Source organism: Oryza brachyantha, chromosome 11, assembly GCF_000231095.2.
Source record: "Oryza brachyantha chromosome 11, ObraRS2, whole genome shotgun sequence".
Lineage (NCBI taxonomy): Eukaryota > Viridiplantae > Streptophyta > Magnoliopsida > Poales > Poaceae > Oryza > Oryza brachyantha.
In genome coordinates, this window is record NC_023173.2 from 11,808,728 (window position 1) to 11,826,634 (window position 17,907).

The 17,907-nt window shown below is 43.6% G+C and overlaps 2 protein-coding genes across 2 annotated transcripts; one reads left to right on the forward strand and one right to left on the reverse strand.

Moving 5' to 3' along the window:
* Window positions 1–9,046: 9,046 nt before the first annotated feature.
* Window positions 9,047–10,621, forward strand: LOC102719157 (berberine bridge enzyme-like Cyn d 4). The gene has a single exon (XM_040528544.1). The coding sequence runs from the start codon at window positions 9,047–9,049 to the stop codon at window positions 10,619–10,621; it is 1,575 nt and encodes a 524-aa protein (XP_040384478.1).
* Window positions 10,622–11,176: 555 nt separating this feature from the next.
* LOC102719436 (CBS domain-containing protein CBSCBSPB1-like) lies at window positions 11,177–14,681 on the reverse strand. Its single transcript, XM_040528952.1, has 11 exons — window positions 14,560–14,681; window positions 13,930–14,484; window positions 13,683–13,796; window positions 13,524–13,590; window positions 12,875–12,980; window positions 12,723–12,781; window positions 12,482–12,606; window positions 12,264–12,385; window positions 12,073–12,158; window positions 11,824–11,913; window positions 11,177–11,714 (listed from the first exon to the last, which is right to left on the reverse strand). Exons 1-11 carry the CDS (start codon window positions 14,679–14,681, stop codon window positions 11,490–11,492), a joined length of 1,671 nt encoding a protein of 556 aa, XP_040384886.1. The 3' UTR covers window positions 11,177–11,489.
* Window positions 14,682–17,907: the final 3,226 nt, after the last annotated feature.

Sequence of the window (17,907 nt, forward strand, 5' to 3'; positions counted from 1 at the left end):
TGGAGGGAGCAGCAGTTTGAGAAATGATCCAAATTTAACGACCGGCATCACGTTTCATGCTGCTGCACGTCAACAGGAAAGCAATGGCAAAGCAGACTCAAGACGTAGCATTTGTGTTGCTTAAATACTGAAGGTCCAGCCTAATTTTCACTAGGCCTAAGGCCCAAGAACAGGGCCGAGGGGGGTATGTCGTAAGAGTTTCAATCTTAGAGGTGTACCGCAACAGCTGCAATGTACGGAATAAGTTTATTTTACGTCCTTTATCTTAACACCGAGTTTCAAAATCGTCACTCAACCCCAATACCAGAAATGTTAGACCTCCAACTCACAAAAACCATGTGAAAGAGGTCCCTAAACAGTATACGAGGATGATTTTGCTTATGTAGCACACTAGTTAGCTTGTAGGACCCACCTGTAAGTCAAATAAAAAAATAAAATCTCCCTCTGCTCTGCCCTCTCTCTCCATCGTCGCCGTTAGGGCCAGCCAACCGCCGGAGCTCGTCACGACCTGGACAAGGCAGTTGACTTAGGTGGTCCAGATGAACAACGTATTGATCCCGACAAGCAGCAGCCTGAACGTAGCGACAAATGCGCGGTGCGTGGTGTCCTTGGTCCTCGTCGGGATCAAACGGAATGGAGTAGAGCAGCTATGACGGTGGGGAGGGTTTTTTGGTCAAGCTCTGGCCTCCGCCACCCGTGCAGAGCCCGGCCACAACGGAGCATACGCACGCACTGGCCGCCGGCGTGCGGAAGCATGCATTCATCGCTAGCTGGTCCCTGGGCATGTCATGCATGCCTCGCCGCCGCCGCCCCATGCAAAACGCCAGCCAGGCCCGCCGGTGCCCTACATGGAGGCTACATCTGCTTTCCTAGCTGATCAAGAACTCTACATGCGGTGCGTACGTGGTGTCCTTCGTCGCCGTCGGGATAGTTCTAAGTACGCATGGTTGCATCAGCTTGCCTCCTCACCTCCTTCGGTGATGCAGCTCCTTGACGATCCTCTTGGATGTTGACGTCTTGATCTTGGTTGCATCAGCTAGAGCGCACGGGAGAGGAGGAGATCGGCAGAGGAAGTAGAGATGAGAGTTTGTCACCGCCGGCTTGCCGACTAAAGAGGAGAGATATTTTTTTATTAGGCTGACAGTTAGGCCCTACATATTTATTAAGTTTTCTAGCTTAAGCTTTTGATATTGACATGTGGGTCCCATAATGTTTTAATATTTTTTGCTGAATGGGACGCTACATAAGCGAAACCATCCTCATGTACGGCTAGAGGACCTCTTTTGCACGGTATTCATGAGTTCAGGGTCTAACATTTCCGGTGTTATGGTTGAGGGACGATTTTAAAACTCTATGTAAGATAAGGGACCTAAAATAAACTTATTTCGCAATGTACTTCCTTGGTCTCAAACTAAGTTCGTCTTATAATTGAACGAAAGAAATAGACAAATGCAAGACGTTCTTGATTGACAAATATGTTAACGAGTTTAAACTTATGTAAATTATACATATTAATGAATGAATGAATCTATAGAGTCAAAATTCTTACGGTATAAAATAGAGTTACTATAAGGATTGACTTATTTTTATAAGAGGAAGTAGTACAAATAAGTCTCTAGGAGACTCCTTCAGAACTAAAGAATTTCGAAGGTATGTTAGAGGGTTTACATTAATCTACGAATTTTTTTCTAACGTGATTGTCTGAAATAAAGAAATAGCCTTTCCAATTAAATCCTATGAAATTCCTTAAGATGGCCTCAAATCTATCGTATTGGTTTCGGATGATTTCCAACATAAGGTCAAACCTTTTAGAAATTTTTCTGCGCCTATGTCTCTTCTCACGTGTTTTTCCTAAGCTTATGCAGACAATTATTTTGTAGTTATTTTGTGCCTCGACATCCATAAGATTTGGCGTGGCGAGTCAGTACAATCCTACGTTTTTCTTTCTATTTGTGTGTTTCCAAAATTCTATGTTCCAAAGGATAGCCCTAATTAACTTAATCTATGCAAAGTAAAATATATAAGATACACTCTACTAGATCCAAAGCATAATTTATTTATTTTTTTCACCGGAGCATACTAAAATGCGTACACATTTTTGAGCATTCTAAACTCAGTACGAAATTTAAGAGTAAAATACATGGTCGGTATTTAAACTTAGGATCAGATGTCATCTAGGTCTGTAAACTTGAAAATTACATATCTAAGTCCTTTATTAAACTTAAGAACGAATATCATTTAGATCCGTAAACTTTTAAATTACATATCTAAACCCTTAAACTTGAGAGCGCTTGTCATTTAGGTCCGTAAACTTAAAAAATACACATCTAGATTTACCATCTTGGTTCCATAAATCATAGTCAATCCAAATCTTATTTGACTAAAATTAACAGTGGACAGAGTTATTTGCAAATATAGTACTTACTTAGAATGTCATGTTAGCGGTCAACTTTGGTCGACTAAGGTTTGAACCGGCTATTATTCATTAAACCAAAATGGTAGATCTAGGTGTAGCAATTTAAAAGTTTGTGGACATAAATAACATCCGCTCCCAAGTTTAAGGACACAAATATGTGATTTCTTAAGTTTATGGACCTAGATAATAGAGTGAAGTGCACCAGCGGTCCTTAAACTTGTACGCATGTGTCATTTAGGTCCTTGAACTCTCAAAATGCATTTTTGGGTCCCCGAACTTGTTTAGGGTGTCATATAGGTCCAAACGGGTCCCGACCCGCTCCATCCGCTGATGTAGCATGCCACGATGGTGCCTACGTGTTTGTGGGGCCATGTATGTCCCACATGTCAGTATCTCTTTATTCTTTTCTCGATTCTTCCACTACTTTGTTGTGCTATCTCGTTCCCTTCTCACATGTGTGTGCGTCCGAGTGGGAGACAGCTGGGCCGTGACAGCGCGGGTGGTGGCCGGACAATGTCAGCGCCACGTAGGCGCCACCGTGGCATGCCACGTTAGCGGATGGAGTAGGTCGGAGTCCGTTTGGACCTATATGACACCACAGACAAGTTTAGGGACTCAAAAATTTATTTTAAGAGCTCAGGGACCTAGATGTCACATGCACATAAGTTTAGATACCGCTGGTACACTTCACTCTAGATAATATATGCTTCCAAGTTGAAGGGCCCACTATGTATTTTACTCATTTTCGTTACGTTATTATATTCAAAATTCGGGCAACCGGTCCGGGCTGATGGCCAGGTTTTGTTTGGCAGTCTCTCTTTGAAACAGTAATTGGTCTAACCAATGTTCATATATACTACTATGCATGGGGTTAAGTACTTCGGATGCATTCTTTCGTTCTGTCGATAGATGAAGATAAAGACGAGACATTAATCTTTGTGATATCTATTTCAAAATATAAAGAATAATATTAACTAATACAAAGTTAAATGTCTAATTTAAAAATAGAGATAATCAACTTTTATATAGAAACTTGTCACAAAATATATACTTGTTAACAGTTTGATAAACGTGCGGGTAGTAGCTAACAAATAATTAACCTGAAAGAACACCGCCAAAGTCAACGGCTGTAGCTTGTATTGCCAAATAAATACTACAAACACGTACAGTACTTCACAGTGCAGTTTCTCGTCAGAAACCCTTTCCGGACATGTCCATCCATGGATTTTTCTGGTGAAATGGGATGAGGCCACCCGTTCAGTTCCATTTTTTTTTTCAAAAACATCGTATCAAATTTTTAGACATCTAAATAAACCATTAAACAGTGATAAAATTAAAAACTAATTGTACACTTATGGGAAAAATCGTAAGACGAATCTTTTGAGCCTAATTAGTGCATGATTAGCCATAAATGTTACAGAAACCCACATGTACTTAATTATGGATTTATTAGCTCAAAAGATTCTCTCGCAACTGTAATTTGTTTTATGATTAAATTACGTTTAATACTTTAAATATGTGTTCGTATATTCGATGTGATGTTTTTACTAAATGTTCTTGCAAACTGAACTGGGCCTGAGTTAACCAGTTGACCTTGACGTCTTATAGCCAGTAGTAACGTCGACCATCGAATCATTTTTGTTAATTAACTATATATAGTTGACTGGATCATCATCGTAATCGATCTGTTTCGAGTTTTGCCTTCACGTGATAACAGCGTCGGTAGTTGAAGTCGTCTGTCAGGATGGAAGATCTGTCATTAATGATGATAGGCTTAGAACGAGATCGATCGATCGATCTGGTTGTCTTGGTGCCTTGAGAAATCGTTAATTTATGGCATGTATTAATTATTATCCCATGAATATCAGAATAGATGATCATCTGGTCCATGCATATCACATTTTGTTCACGAAGCCATATAAGTAGTCCCTATTAATCCTTTTCATCCTTTTCAGTCCGTAAAATTCCAAACAGAAGGGACTAATAAGTCTCTATATAAGGTGCTGAAATAAGTCCCTAATTAAGGTGCTTATTTAGGACTAAAGGGACTAAACATCCGCCCGGTGGAGACATCTGACCGCATAGCTGCATCTCGCATCCGCCCAGATGAACAGACCGCGCCTCATCTCGTATCCGTGCCGAGCACCCCATCCGCCACCGCTGGCTCCATCCGCCCGCCTAGCTGCCACCCCGCCTTGGTTTGTCGGGCCGACCCAAGGCGCCGCCGCCTGGTCGCCGTCGCACATCGCCGCCACCAGCTGACCATGCCGCCTTGACCGCCGACGCCTCCTCCACACCGTCTCTGGCCGCCACCCCGTCTCCATCCGCCGCCCCGACCGCCACAAGAAGCCACCGTTGCCTCCACCCGGCCAACTGCCTCCACACCGCCTTTGGCCACCTCCACACCGCTTCCAACCGACACCTTGACCGCCACAACAAGCTATCGGCGTCGCCATGGCCGGAAGAGAGGAGGACGTGCTTGGCGGTTGGGTTTGCATGAAAAGTACCTGCTTTAACTGCTCATTAGTCACCCTTTAGTTTCTTGAACCAAACTACACAGACTAAAGTAGGGGCTAAAGGAACCAAACAGAGTACTCTTATTTGTACATACACATGGATACAAACTTTCTACAATATAATCAATAATATTTTTTTGAAGAAATAAAATGCTTTCATTTCTTCTGCCACCATTTGCGAATGGTGTTAAATTGCAAGAAACCGAAAGACGTAAAGACCTCACCATATGTGTTGACGTATTGTTCAGCATATATTCTCATTGTCAATGTTATAGATTTATTCCAACTAATTTAATTTAGATGTATGTTACTTTTTTTTAGATAATGAGAATTTATTAAAAAAAAACCCAGCCTCTACACCAGCAAGAATGTTTGTTATAATGGTAATTGATCGTAGTCATTTTCGAAATATATTGTCTCAATCAATGATTTACATTGAGTTCTACACTAATATAACACAATACAAGTTACTAATCGAAGTTATGAAGAGCATGCCGATACCCCAAAAAAATGACTTTTTTTAGGGAGTACGTTGACATAGGCTTAATTAGTTTTCCTTATGCAGGCATGGATTCTTTTCGATTGTAGGATTTGACCGATTCAACATCAAGCTAGCAAAACCCTAGTGGCATCGTATGGTGTCTTTTCCCGGTATTAGAGACAGCTCAAATTATTATATCCATTTTGTACATAGTCATGGTCATATGGTCTAAGCCTTTGGACTAAAAGCTTCTATTTTTTTAGACCTAGAGATGGATAACGACTATAAAGATTAGTTATTCGACACGGAAATATAGTAATAGATTAATACATAATTAATTAATTATTATTATAAAAATTGTAAAATAGATTAATATGATTTTTAAAATAATTTTTTATTAAAATATTTTAAAAGATATACTGTTTATTAGTTTAGAAAGCGTGTACACGAAAAACGAAAAAATCTGGGAAAGGAAGGGAGGCAGCCAAACTCTGCCTATCTTGGTTTTGAAGGGGGAGACCGGCGATGGTGGGGCCAGAATTTTTCAAGCCTCCGTAGAATTATTTGCTACATATATCTCGGCCTGTCATGATTATGAATTCGAGCTAATTTAAGCCAAACACAAAACGAGCCAGTCCAAACCATGAGCTTTCGGCTTTCTTTCATCCCTAGTATTCACATCCATACTATTTTTTCTATATATAATTTATGAAAAAAATAACAAATTAAATACTGAATAATATACGTATATTTATAGTCATATTTGTTATCATTTATATAAGTCATATTTGAACTTATATATTTATGGAGTGATGTATTTAGTATTAATCTATCTTCATAGCTTGAATATCCCCTTATGAGTTTAATAGTTTCCCTTTTCTGGCCCATATCTGAAGTTGATTTGCCAAAACCAAACTATCTGTGGCTTATAAGATTCCCTCCTGTCTAGTGATGGGGGTCTTTTAAAATCATCAACCTGTGCATTGTTATTTTCACTGCAGAACCTTCCTCTGCATCTGAAGCTATCACTCATGTCAGTGTGTCAACGCCCATCTCTTGTTAAGTGCAATTAACAAACTTAATTTGGTCTATATATGTACTGTACTTCAGCTGTCCCAGCCAGGTATCAACGCTCGTAACCCGAAGTCGATTCCTCACACTTCACAAGCTAGCGTGTGATTTGCATCTAACTCATTGTTTTCAAAACACTGGTTTGGGTGCAACTGGGCTTCACCGCTAAGAGTAGCTATAATAGCATGCTATAAGCTAGCTGTAAACATATTTTAAAGAGATAAGAGAAAAGTAGTGAGCTACTAATTTATAGCTAGCTGCATCACGAGCTCCAACACATTGTGTGCGTATGATATGTGAGACCATATATTAATATTTTGTAGGTAACTACTGTATGAATTGGCTATTAGAGCAGATACAATAGCAGGCTATAAGGAGCTATAAACATATTTTAAAGCGATAAGAAGAGAGAGAGGAGAGAGGTGGATTACTAATTTGTAGTCAGCTGCACATGGACTCTAAGACACAGTGTGTATATAACATGTGGGACCATATACTAATGTTTTGTAGGTAACTATTGTATGAATTGACTATTAGATTGACTATAGATAAATTAGAGCTGTTAGTTGGCTATACTATTGACCTTGCTCTTAGGTTGAGTATAGATAAATTGAAGCTAGTAGTTGGCTATACTATTGAACTTGCTCTAAGAGCTATATTAATCAAGATATTTTATTTTTCGGACAATGTCAAAATTTTGAAGATGAAACTACATTGTGCAAGTCAAGAGTTTAAAGGTCACAAAATAAAATTCTGAAGATGATGGGAAGTCATATGTTGATGAATACCATTATGCATGGTTGAATTCGACCTACACAGGGAGGAGAAAAGAAGTAAATAGATGATCTGGTTTTTGCTACCTTTAAGAAAAGATACAACCAATTATTACAAAATTGTGGCTAAGTATAGCCATGAACAAGTAAAAAACTAACAGATGACGAGATGACAAATAATAAATGCACCAGACACTAATGAAAAAAAAAGCCACAACAATTCAATAAGCAATCCTATTGGTAAATGTGCGTCCACATTAGGCCAGTCTTAATATATGTTTCATGAGAATATCATGCATATTAAATAGGATGTCACGTTACAAAATTGCTGATTTGACAGGATATTAAAAGGGAGTTTTATGAGATGAGAGAGGAGTTTCGTAAGGGGGTTTCATCCCTATGAAACTCATCTGACTTGATTGCCTAGTTTACAGTCTTATAATTATATCATGAAACTATGTATTAAGACCAGTGTTAGTGAAAGTTTTCATAACCGTCTGACACCAACTTATGCAGTTATGCCATATAAAGTTGGGTCCAAAACCAAAGGCAATATGTTGCTCTGAAAAGCATCGGCACATATAATGGAGTTTAACATTCATCCTCGTTTTCTCTATGATATATACATGGCACCATAAATCCATAACCGGTTTTAAAATTACTTCAGAATCTGTTTACATCTGACTGACATACATAAAAAACGAGAAAGCACATGCTAAGTTTTCAAAATCCAACTCCACCTCTTCTACAGTATAATCTTAATTCACTGCATGCTTTGGAAGATCAATGTTCTCTGAATTATGTACAGCTTCTGCACTAGGCATAAACTATGTATCACTGAAATGAAACAGAGTAATTAAGCATGCCATTTGCCTAATCTTTTTCTAATCACAAGTCAAATAGAACTGCGGATAGTACGTAAAGAGTGTGTGCAAGGGGCAGGAAGACCCTGGCGAATCTAAGATTTTAGCTAAGCATATATATGTCTCTGTGAAAATTGTCATATACAATTTGGTAAATCCATTAATCGGTAATAATTGTAAAATATACAATATGATTTAACATATATACACTAAGGATGTGTTTGGTTCGTGAACAAGGTGGGTTGGGTTGGATCCATCCTTGGATTGTAGGATGGGTTGGTTTCATTTTTTTGTTTGCTTGGATGGATGAGTTAGACCCTATTTTTTATTTGGTAGGAGGGATGAGATGAGATGGGTTGAACCTGTTTTTTGTTTGGTTGAAGGGATGGATGGGATAAAAGTTACCTCTTATATCCAAAATAAAATATTGAATACTGGAATTAATATATGAATAACCTAAAGTAATTAGATGTATATTTATATAAATAATATATTTTAAATAAATTTAATAAATAAAATGGACACCCCCTCTACGTGTCATGGTCGTTCTGGGATGGATCCGTCCCACCGTTTTAGTGGGATGGGTTGAACTTGGATCTGAGAGGAATATTTCTCTTTTGGGTCCAACTCATTTCACCTATCCACCAATCAAACAGGGTCAGGGATAGCTTAACTCTATCCCAACCCATCGGATCCCTGAAAACAAACACATCCTAAGTAGCACGTATCTATATTCGGATGAGTTTTTCTGAAAAATCCATACATATACCGAGTATGAAGTGCCCTGTATATCAGGGCATACCTGGCGTACCCTCTAGCTGCCCATGTCAAGGTGATCAGCATATATACTGCATCAGCTAAGCCAGCCATTATCATCGAGCTTAGCTCCAAACACTTGAAGCTAATCAAGAATCCAAGGTCGATCAATGGCGGCCACCACCATGATCCTCCTCCTCCTCTACTGTTGCTTCTGCAACGTCTTCTTCCTCCCCTCGTCGGCTGCTTCCTCCGACGACTTCCTCCAGTGCCTCACCCGGAGTATACCGGCGGAGCAGGTGTACACGCAGAGCTCGAGCGCCTTCATGTCGGTGCTGACCTCGTCCGTGCAGAACCCCGAGTTCGTGACGAACGCCACGGTGCGGCCGCTCTGCATCATCGCGGCCTCCGGCGTGTCCCACGTCCAGGCCGCCGTGCGGTGCGGCCGCCGGAACGGCGTCCGCCTCCGCGTGCGCAGCGGCGGGCACGACTACGAGGGGCTGTCGTACCGGTCGGTGCGCGCCGAGGTGTTCGCCGTGCTCGACCTCGCCAGGATGCGCGCCGTGCGCGTCCGCGCCGGCGACGCCACGGCGTGGGTGGACTCCGGCGCCACGCTCGGGGAGCTCTACTACGCCATCGGGACGGTCAACCCCGGGTTCGCGTTCCCCGGCGGCGCGTGCTCGACGGTCGGCGTCGGGGGTTACCTCAGCGGCGGCGGCATCGGGTTGATGATGCGCAAGTTCGGGATCGGGGCGGACAACGTGCTCGACGCCATGATCGTCAACGCGGACGGCGAGCTCCTCGACAGGGGCCGCATGGGGGAGGATCTCTTCTGGGCGATCCGCGGCGGCGGAGGCGAGAGCTTCGGCGTGGTGGTGTCGTGGCGGCTGAAGCTCTCGATGGTCCCGTCCACGGTGACGGTGTTCAACATCGCCAAGACCACCGACAACGGCGCCGCCGCCGCCGCGCTCGCCAAGTGGGAGACGCTGGTGCTGGAGCCGTTCCTCCCGGAGCTCACCATCCGCGTCGTCCTGCAGGGCCGGACGGCGCTGTTCCAGAGCCTCTACCTCGGCGGCTGCTCCCGCCTCGCCGCCACCATGCGCGCCTACTTCCCAGAGCTCGGCATGACGGCCGCCGACTGCCACGAGCTCACCTGGCTCCGCGCCATGGCGTTCATCAGCCTCGGCAGCGCCGACGCGGCGCCGGAGGGGATGCTGAGGCGTACCAACAACCTCGGCACCTACGTCAAGAGCAAGTCCGACTACGTCCGCCGCCCCATGGGCGCCGCCGCGTGGGACGCCCTCTTCAGCCGATGGCTCGCCGGCAACGGCAACGGCATCCTCATCCTGGAGCCCCACGGCGGCGTGGTGGGCTCCGTGGTGCCGGACTTCGTCACCCCGTACCCGCACCGCGCCGGCGTGCTGTACAACATCCAGTACGGGGTGTTCTGGTGGGGGGACGCGGACGGCGCGGCGGCGAGGCGGTGGCTGGAGGCGCTGTACGCGGCGATGGAGGCGGCGGTGAGCAGCAACCCGAGGGAGGCGTTCGCCAACTACAGGGACCTGGACATCGGCGAGAACGTGGTGGGCGGCGACGGCGTGACGACGTACGAGAGCGCGAGGGCGTGGGGGGAGAGGTACTTCATGGGGAACTTCCGGCGGCTGGCGGCGGTGAAGGGGAAGGTGGATCCCGGCGACTACTTCCGGAACGAGCAGAGCATCCCGCCGCTTCTCCTGCCCTATTAGCTAGCATCCTCCTTCCCTTCCCTTCATGCTCACACGTGCGTGCATGCCCATGCTCGTCATCACTCCACCGATCGATCTATGTTTAGCTAAAGAATAAAGGTTCGAGTGATTTTTTTCCCTTCTAAAAAATAATATTTACTCCGTTTCACGGTATAACACGACTTTCTAACCTTTTTTAGTTTTATATAGACTAATAAATACATATATAATATATATTAATCAATAAATAAATCTAAGCAAATCTACTGTACGAAATGGAGGAAGTACCAGGCAACCAGGGGCGGTTCTACAGCACAATGGACAGGGTCACCCGACCTCGATAACCTCCCACGAAATCCATTATTATATTGTTTAGGCAGCTAAGATCATACTAAAAATTTAGTAAGATTAATATATTCTGACCCTGGTGACTCTACTGAACTAATTTTCTAGCTCCGTCTCCACAGGAAACACGCGCTCGTTACGTGCGTACGTTCACCCCTATCAACATATACGCACGTTGGATTGGATCAGCTCAGCATATACTGAGATTAAACTCCAATCTATGTTTGAACAAATACCTAGCAAGGAATAAGGTTCCTTGTTCATGCACAAATAAAAGGTTAATTACATAGCTAGACCAAATTCACTGTTCCATAATCTCCTCAGTATGTGTATGTATAAACGACTTTTTGCTCCACTAAATCACAATAAAAACGAACTTTCATCTGTACACAAATATGGTTTCACTTTCATCCCTCTCTAATGGGCCTAGCCTAGGCCCATCTAAGGCTATATGGATCATATATCTTGGGCTTCATGACCATGCAGATTTTACACAGCCCAGCCCGGCCCAAGGTATCGGCTATCGCCTTGCAAATTCTTCAAGCTAACCAGCTCTCCTCAGGTAGGCTATCACACCGAGGCCGGTGACCAGGGCGGCGCCGGCGGCCACCCCGCTGTACGCCGCCGCCCACGCGTCCCGGCTCGACAGCTCCATCACCGTGCTGCCTCCTTCTCCTCCACCACCGCCGCCGCTTCGGCCGGAAGCAACCACGGTTCTCCGACGTCCGCCGCTGCTGCTGCCGGAGTAGTCCAGGAACAGCTTCAGGCCCTGCAAGAATGACAAGCACAGTTTGCAGGAATCAAATCGCGGTCAGGCAGAGCATTCCGAGATCAGCGCCATCGCCGGCGAGGCGCCGGCGATGGCGAATCGTGCGTGCCTTCCAGCCGGCCAGCCTCGCGTGGTCCACCGCCGCCGTGAGGTCGTCGTCCGACGCCAGCACCACCTTGTCCCGGTCTTCGTCTTCGTACTGCGAACGGATGCACGCCGTAGCAGTCAACAGCAATCAGGCTGCAGCAATGCTTTGCATATATCTTTAACTTGGGCGATGTGTATCACTGTTCTTTCTCTTTTTTTTTTTTTGGCTCTAAGCTTGATTGTATGTGCGATTAGTGGCATTATTTCTTACAAGAATCTGGGGCAATCGGTCGCGGTCGAGGTCGGGGCCGAGCCTCTGGAGGATGCAGGTGATGAGCGGCGTCAGGCTCTGCACCTCTGCAGGAACAGGGCGGTTGCCGTTGTTGGATGAGCTACAGTGCAACATTACTGAAAATACTGTACAAAAACCGGCACGGTTTAGTAGTGTTAGTGTTGGTATACCGCAGCTGAACCGGTGCATCCGTCCTCGCTTGTCCTGCAGCTTGAATGAGAACGATTGGTTGCCACCGGCCGCCTCGTGGTGGATGTCGGACATGGACATCATCTGCGACCTCGACGCCTCGCTAGCCAATAGAGAAGGTGGAGAATGCAGAAGGTTTATGCACTAAAGAAGGGGCTATTGTACAGTTTGTCGAACGGGAATCTAGGACGACAACAACCTCATCTGGGATTGTGATTCAGTTTCGTCGTCCAGGGGTCCCAATGCCATTGCAGAGTCCCAAAACCTCTGGACCATGGAGATTGCCACATCATCGTTCGCGGCCCCATCACCGGTGCCCTCAACCTATATATGTACCCACTCATTTGCATTCAGTACATACACATATGAAGAAATTACAAAAAAAAAAAACAAATTACAAAACCTGAATCTATAGTATGTACGGCTGATTGAGAGCTTACAATGGAAAATGCCGCATGTGTGATGTCGATCACGTCCAGGATGGAAACAATGGATCCATCTGTAGCAAAACCGATGGCGAAACCCCAAGATTAGTTGCCAGATTGCCACATCATTATCAAATAAATTTCGTGTACTAGGTACATTTACATACCTCTGTCCATGACAGGGAGATGCAAGAACTTCCTCTCCTGCATGGTCCGGAGAGCGTCGAGTATGGGCATGTCCAGCGTCGCGCATTCAGGATCCAGAGTCATCACCTGGTAATTAAATCATACTATCTCCATCCACATCACATTCTCACATCTATGGCTGCGTTATTTTGGACTACATTATACCTCGATTTTTTACATCACGTTTCCAAACGACTAAACAATGTATATTTTAAAATGTTTTTTTTATATAGAAGTTCATCATCTTGACTTTGTGGAGTAGATTTTTAATTTTATAGTAGGTAATTTCATCATTTATATTATTAAATAACTACCAAAAATTAAATAATTGTTCATATTTGATCTTTCATCGATCAAAAGAACACAACCATATATATTTTGCGATGTTTTACTGTGCTTGGAAAGTTGAATTTAAGGATACTAAACGTAGAGGATTTAATAAATCATCTGAGTAATTTTACCATCCTTTAGAAAGTATTTTGAGCTACCATATTTTTCGGTATAAAACTTCCATACTTTGGATACTCTAGTTACTGAAGGTACAAAGATTTTATATCAAAAATTTAATATCTTCATATGCTTTTTCAAGTACCGTAAAATTTCCGTTATCATCTATGGTTGGTTTCCTACCTTCTCAACCGGAGTCGAGTCCGCTGGGAGATTCTTGGCGATCATCCGCATCAAGATGTCCCTCGAACTGCACATTGCACACACAAAAGTTCAGAGTTGAAGTTGCAGAAACAAGCTGGAATAATATTGATGATCCGATCGATCGATCCAGTGTCGTACGTGAGGATGCCCTGAGCCTTGTTCCCGGCGGCGACGACGGCCGAGCTCGCATGCACCTCCAGCATCTTCTGCGCCGCCGTCAGCACCGAATCGCCCGGCGACACGATGACGGCCCTGTCAGCCGATCATCCATGGCCATGGTTCCGCACATCGGTGAGCACATTAGGGGACAAAAAAAAATGAAGCAGCATTGCATGTGTCAATGTCCAAGAAGATGATGGCCATGGTTGATGGCGACGCTACGTACGTTGATTCTGCAGTGGCAATGGTCGATAGCGATGGCCTGAGCATCTGCTCCTTGAAAGCTTCGATCATGGAGGTCGCGGTCGGGTCGTTGCCGGTGCCGCCGGCGGCGTCGACGGCGCTGGCGATGGCGACCTTGCCCTTCTCGGACGCCCTCTCCATCCTGGAGATGGCGTCGTAGAGGCACTTGGCGATGTCGAGCATGGCGATGACCTCGCCGTTCTCCACCACGGGGAGGTGCCGGAACTTGCCCTGCACCATCTTGTGCAGCGCCTCGACGGCGAGCGTGTCGGAGAGGACGAACACCGGGTGCCTCGTCATCACCTTCCACGCCGGCGTCTCGTCGATCCGCAGCTCCCGGGCGACCACCCTCCCGGCGATGTCCTTGTCGGTGAGGATGCCGCAGAGGAGCGCGTTGGAGTCGGTGAGCAGCGCCGCGTCCGCCCTGCGCGCCGCCATCCGCCGGCACGCCTCCAGCACGGTGGTGCTCTCCGGCACCGTCAGCGCCCGCGACAGCCGCAGCCGCCTCACCGTGCGCTCGCCGCCGCCGCCCATCGTCCTGCACGGCGATCGACTTCCCGCCATAAAAAAAAAGAAGAAAAAAAAACCCCGTTGCATGCATGCACATACGTACATGGACCGGGAGAGGCCGGGGAGCACGGAGCCGTCGCCGGCGGCGGCGACCGAGCGGCGGGCGAGGGAGCCGGCGCCCATCGACATCGTCCGCCGTGGCGGCGACGACCGGCGGCCGGCCATTGCGCGCGGCCGGCCGGGGAGATGGAGAGAATTAATTAACTGGTTGGAATGGTAAACGTAAAAGGGACAGGAAAAAAAATTGTACGTCTCTAGTTCCCTACCCAATTAATTTGCTTGATTAATTAATTAATTAATTGGGGAATTAATTAAGATAGGAAATTGCACTGCCCAATTATAGCCTGTGGTAGGGAAAGACCAATGTTTGGGCCGTACTAAAACAGCAACTAAGCTATGGAGCCCATGCTTCTTAGTTGAGGCCCACTGTTATGTTGGGCCGGGCCTTGGTTAACATGATTGGGCCATGCAAGGCCTCAGTGTTGTTTCTTAAACCTGGGCCTGAAGTGTTTGCTATGGTCAAATCACAGGTCTAGGTTGAACCGGCCAAAAAAAAAGAAAAAGGGGCAACCAATAATGCAGAAAGGAGTAATTTTACGCTACTAGTAGGTACAAGAGGTACCAAAAATTTAGTGTAAAATTTGATACCTTAGGTATTAGAAAGTACTAAATTTTATATAGTAAAAAGTGGTACCTCCCGATACTTTCTTAAAGACCGTAAAATTGCTCTGCAGAAATACAAATATATGTTTAGAGCAAGTTTAAAAAGAGAAGCTACAAATATATATTAGAGCTAATATTTATAATAAGTTAGTTATAAGATTATCTCTAATATTTTTCTGTTGTCGCTTTCTCACACTTGTATATTTAATACTTATTTTGCTCACTTATATATATTTAATTCCTCTAACGATGTGTATAGCTAACTCTAGCAGGACTGTCTATTCTTTTTTTATTTTATCTTTTCTTTATATAGGCTTATAATCAGCTCGCAGCATTTATTATAGTTGCTCTTATTGGTGTGCAATAATGTGCTTTCAATTGGTTTTGTTTTTTAAAGACAAAATCATCAGTCTTCTGTAGTAGTGGTGCCGTCCAAAGAAAGTCACGTAGCTAGCTAGGACCTATAATTGTACGTGTGATTTTCACGGTCCTTGAGGGTATGTGATATTTTCTAGATTTTTGACATGGGTTTAGCTCTTCAATTTGTTAGTTTTTTTTTTTTCAGAACCAGTCATCTGGATTCAAATATTAGATTTAATATAGGTGCTCGCATGTGTGGTTATTTATTCTTTTAGTGTTGAAAGATGTACCCATCAATAGCGAGGCACCAGTCGTAAGTTGATGCAATATTAGGTGTCCAATCATCCAATAGGTTTGATTTGAGAACGTGAAGACATTCACGTTTTGAGGTGTTCGATTGGTTGATCATCACCTCGTAGCTGCTACACTCATACGTCTACTTGTTACTGACCACATTCTCACAAAATCGATTCCACCATGCTTTCACATAGTCAACCTCATCACAGAGATTTTTCTCCTGCAAACAATCAAATAAATTCACAAGAATAAGAAAAACATAATATGAATTTACAGATGAATGATTAAGCTCACGAATTTGGGATTTCACAAACCAATCTAATGACAAAACTGACAGCCACTGAATATAAAGGACATAGAGTCGGCCAATGACCCCTCGACGTGTCCCTATTGAACTCCAACACGATAAAATTCCCACATTCTAAAAGGCGGTGACATGGTACTTCCATAAATTCTAGACGCCCTTATGTTTCAATAAGATCCATTTACACAGAAATAATTTTTACATAAGACCATATCCATTTCAAACGAGATCTTGTTAGCTTTCCAACTTCCGTACATATATAAAATATCAACAGCATAATTCGTATGGGCCTTGAGTGACCGATTTAGTGTGAACTGCTCTTGGATCTCGAGGTGGACCTAAACTTGAGATAACTTAAGTCTCCATCTTGACTTGAATGCCTTTGTCAGGCTTGTCATCCTCCTATTTTCACTACAAGTGCTTCCTAGTCATTTTCATGTTTCTTAATAATAATAATTAAATCATTAAGTAGTATTGTATTTTAAAATAAAAAAATTACTTAACAACGGGCTCATATATAAATTCAGTGGCCGTGCAAGAGCTCTAAAGATGGAACCTTGTATCACAGCTTGAGGAATACAAGTGTCGTGTATATGTCCTCCTCGTCACTTCACCAATATTTCAAGTAGCAGACTTTTCACAATTAGTTCCAACAATGGCCCAGTATTTCCCATAAAATTGATTTTTGTAGTTCTAGAAATTTCCTAGATACCATAATATGTGAGTTAACAGAACAATAAATTGATACATATCAAGATGTAAACTAAGAAGGCATCAGCATTTCACCCTTCTTGGAATGAGTGAGCTCTCCTCCATATCCTTCATCCACAACAGTACACTGCAGCTATCTTCCACACATGCATGCAACAATGCACATAAGACCAAATACCAAACTTGCATCCAAACAACAAATAATTGGCCAGAATTATAAACTGTTGCTCATCATATGCATATTGTAGCCATTCAAAACCATACCTCTCTCTTTGTCACCCCAAGCACACAGGGACAAGGGCCAATTATACTGTTGATGCAGCCCATGCACCTAACACACAGGAAGCTTCTATGTACTGTTGCACCTAATTGGTCCCCATGTTAGCTGTAAAGGAATTATTGCACAATTTTTTTCTCATGCTTTGTGCATGACATCCATGTTTGGTACACTGAAATGACAAAACACATAACATATTTCAGGGAGACCAGAACACAGGTCTCAATTCCATTGAAGTTTTTTTTTAATTGGTGGAGATGAAGGGGGAGATTGTTTGGCTTTTTAGCGACATATTTATAAATAAAAAATAATTTTTAAATTAAATTTTTATATACATGTTCTTAATGATGTAAAAGCCAAGACCAAAAATAAACTATAATAAAAAAAAACTTAAAATCAATTCTAAATTTAAGCCTAAAAATTATATTTTAGTTTAAAAGCATAATAAGCGAAAAGATGATGCTGGAAAAGCTTGCATGATTGCTCAGGTTCATAAGATAGAGTTGAATTTTGATTCTTAGGAATAATTTCTGGTATATATAGCCTTTTCCATTGTCTTGTAGCAATCATGAAAAGAGACCAGGATAAAAGGCTCCTAATTAAAACCAATAAAATAAAGATAACACTCTTAACATTTGAAATCATCTTAAGCTTCTAATAAGCTGAGACTGAGGCAAGTAGCCGTACAAACCTGCAGTGGTTTATCGATATCCTTTTTGACAACTTGCAGGCGTCGGATTTGAACAAGCAGACATCTATCATATAACTAAAAGTTCAGA

Bases quoted from the DNA above. Each gene is read 5' to 3' on its own strand.
- LOC102719157 (XM_040528544.1), top strand. From the start codon at position 9,047: ATGGCGGCCACCACCATGATCCTCCTCCTCCTCTACTGTTGCTTCTGC.
- LOC102719436 (XM_040528952.1), bottom strand. From the start codon at position 14,681: ATGGCCGGCCGCCGGTCGTCGCCGCCACGGCGGACGATGTCGATGGGC. The intron at 13,591-13,682 runs GTACGACACTGG...TGCAATGTGCAG, and splicing joins AAGGCTCAGGGCATCCTCAC to TTCGAGGGACATCTTGATGC. The intron at 12,782-12,874 runs GTATGTAAATGT...GTTTTGCTACAG, and splicing joins TCTCCCTGTCATGGACAGAG to ATGGATCCATTGTTTCCATC.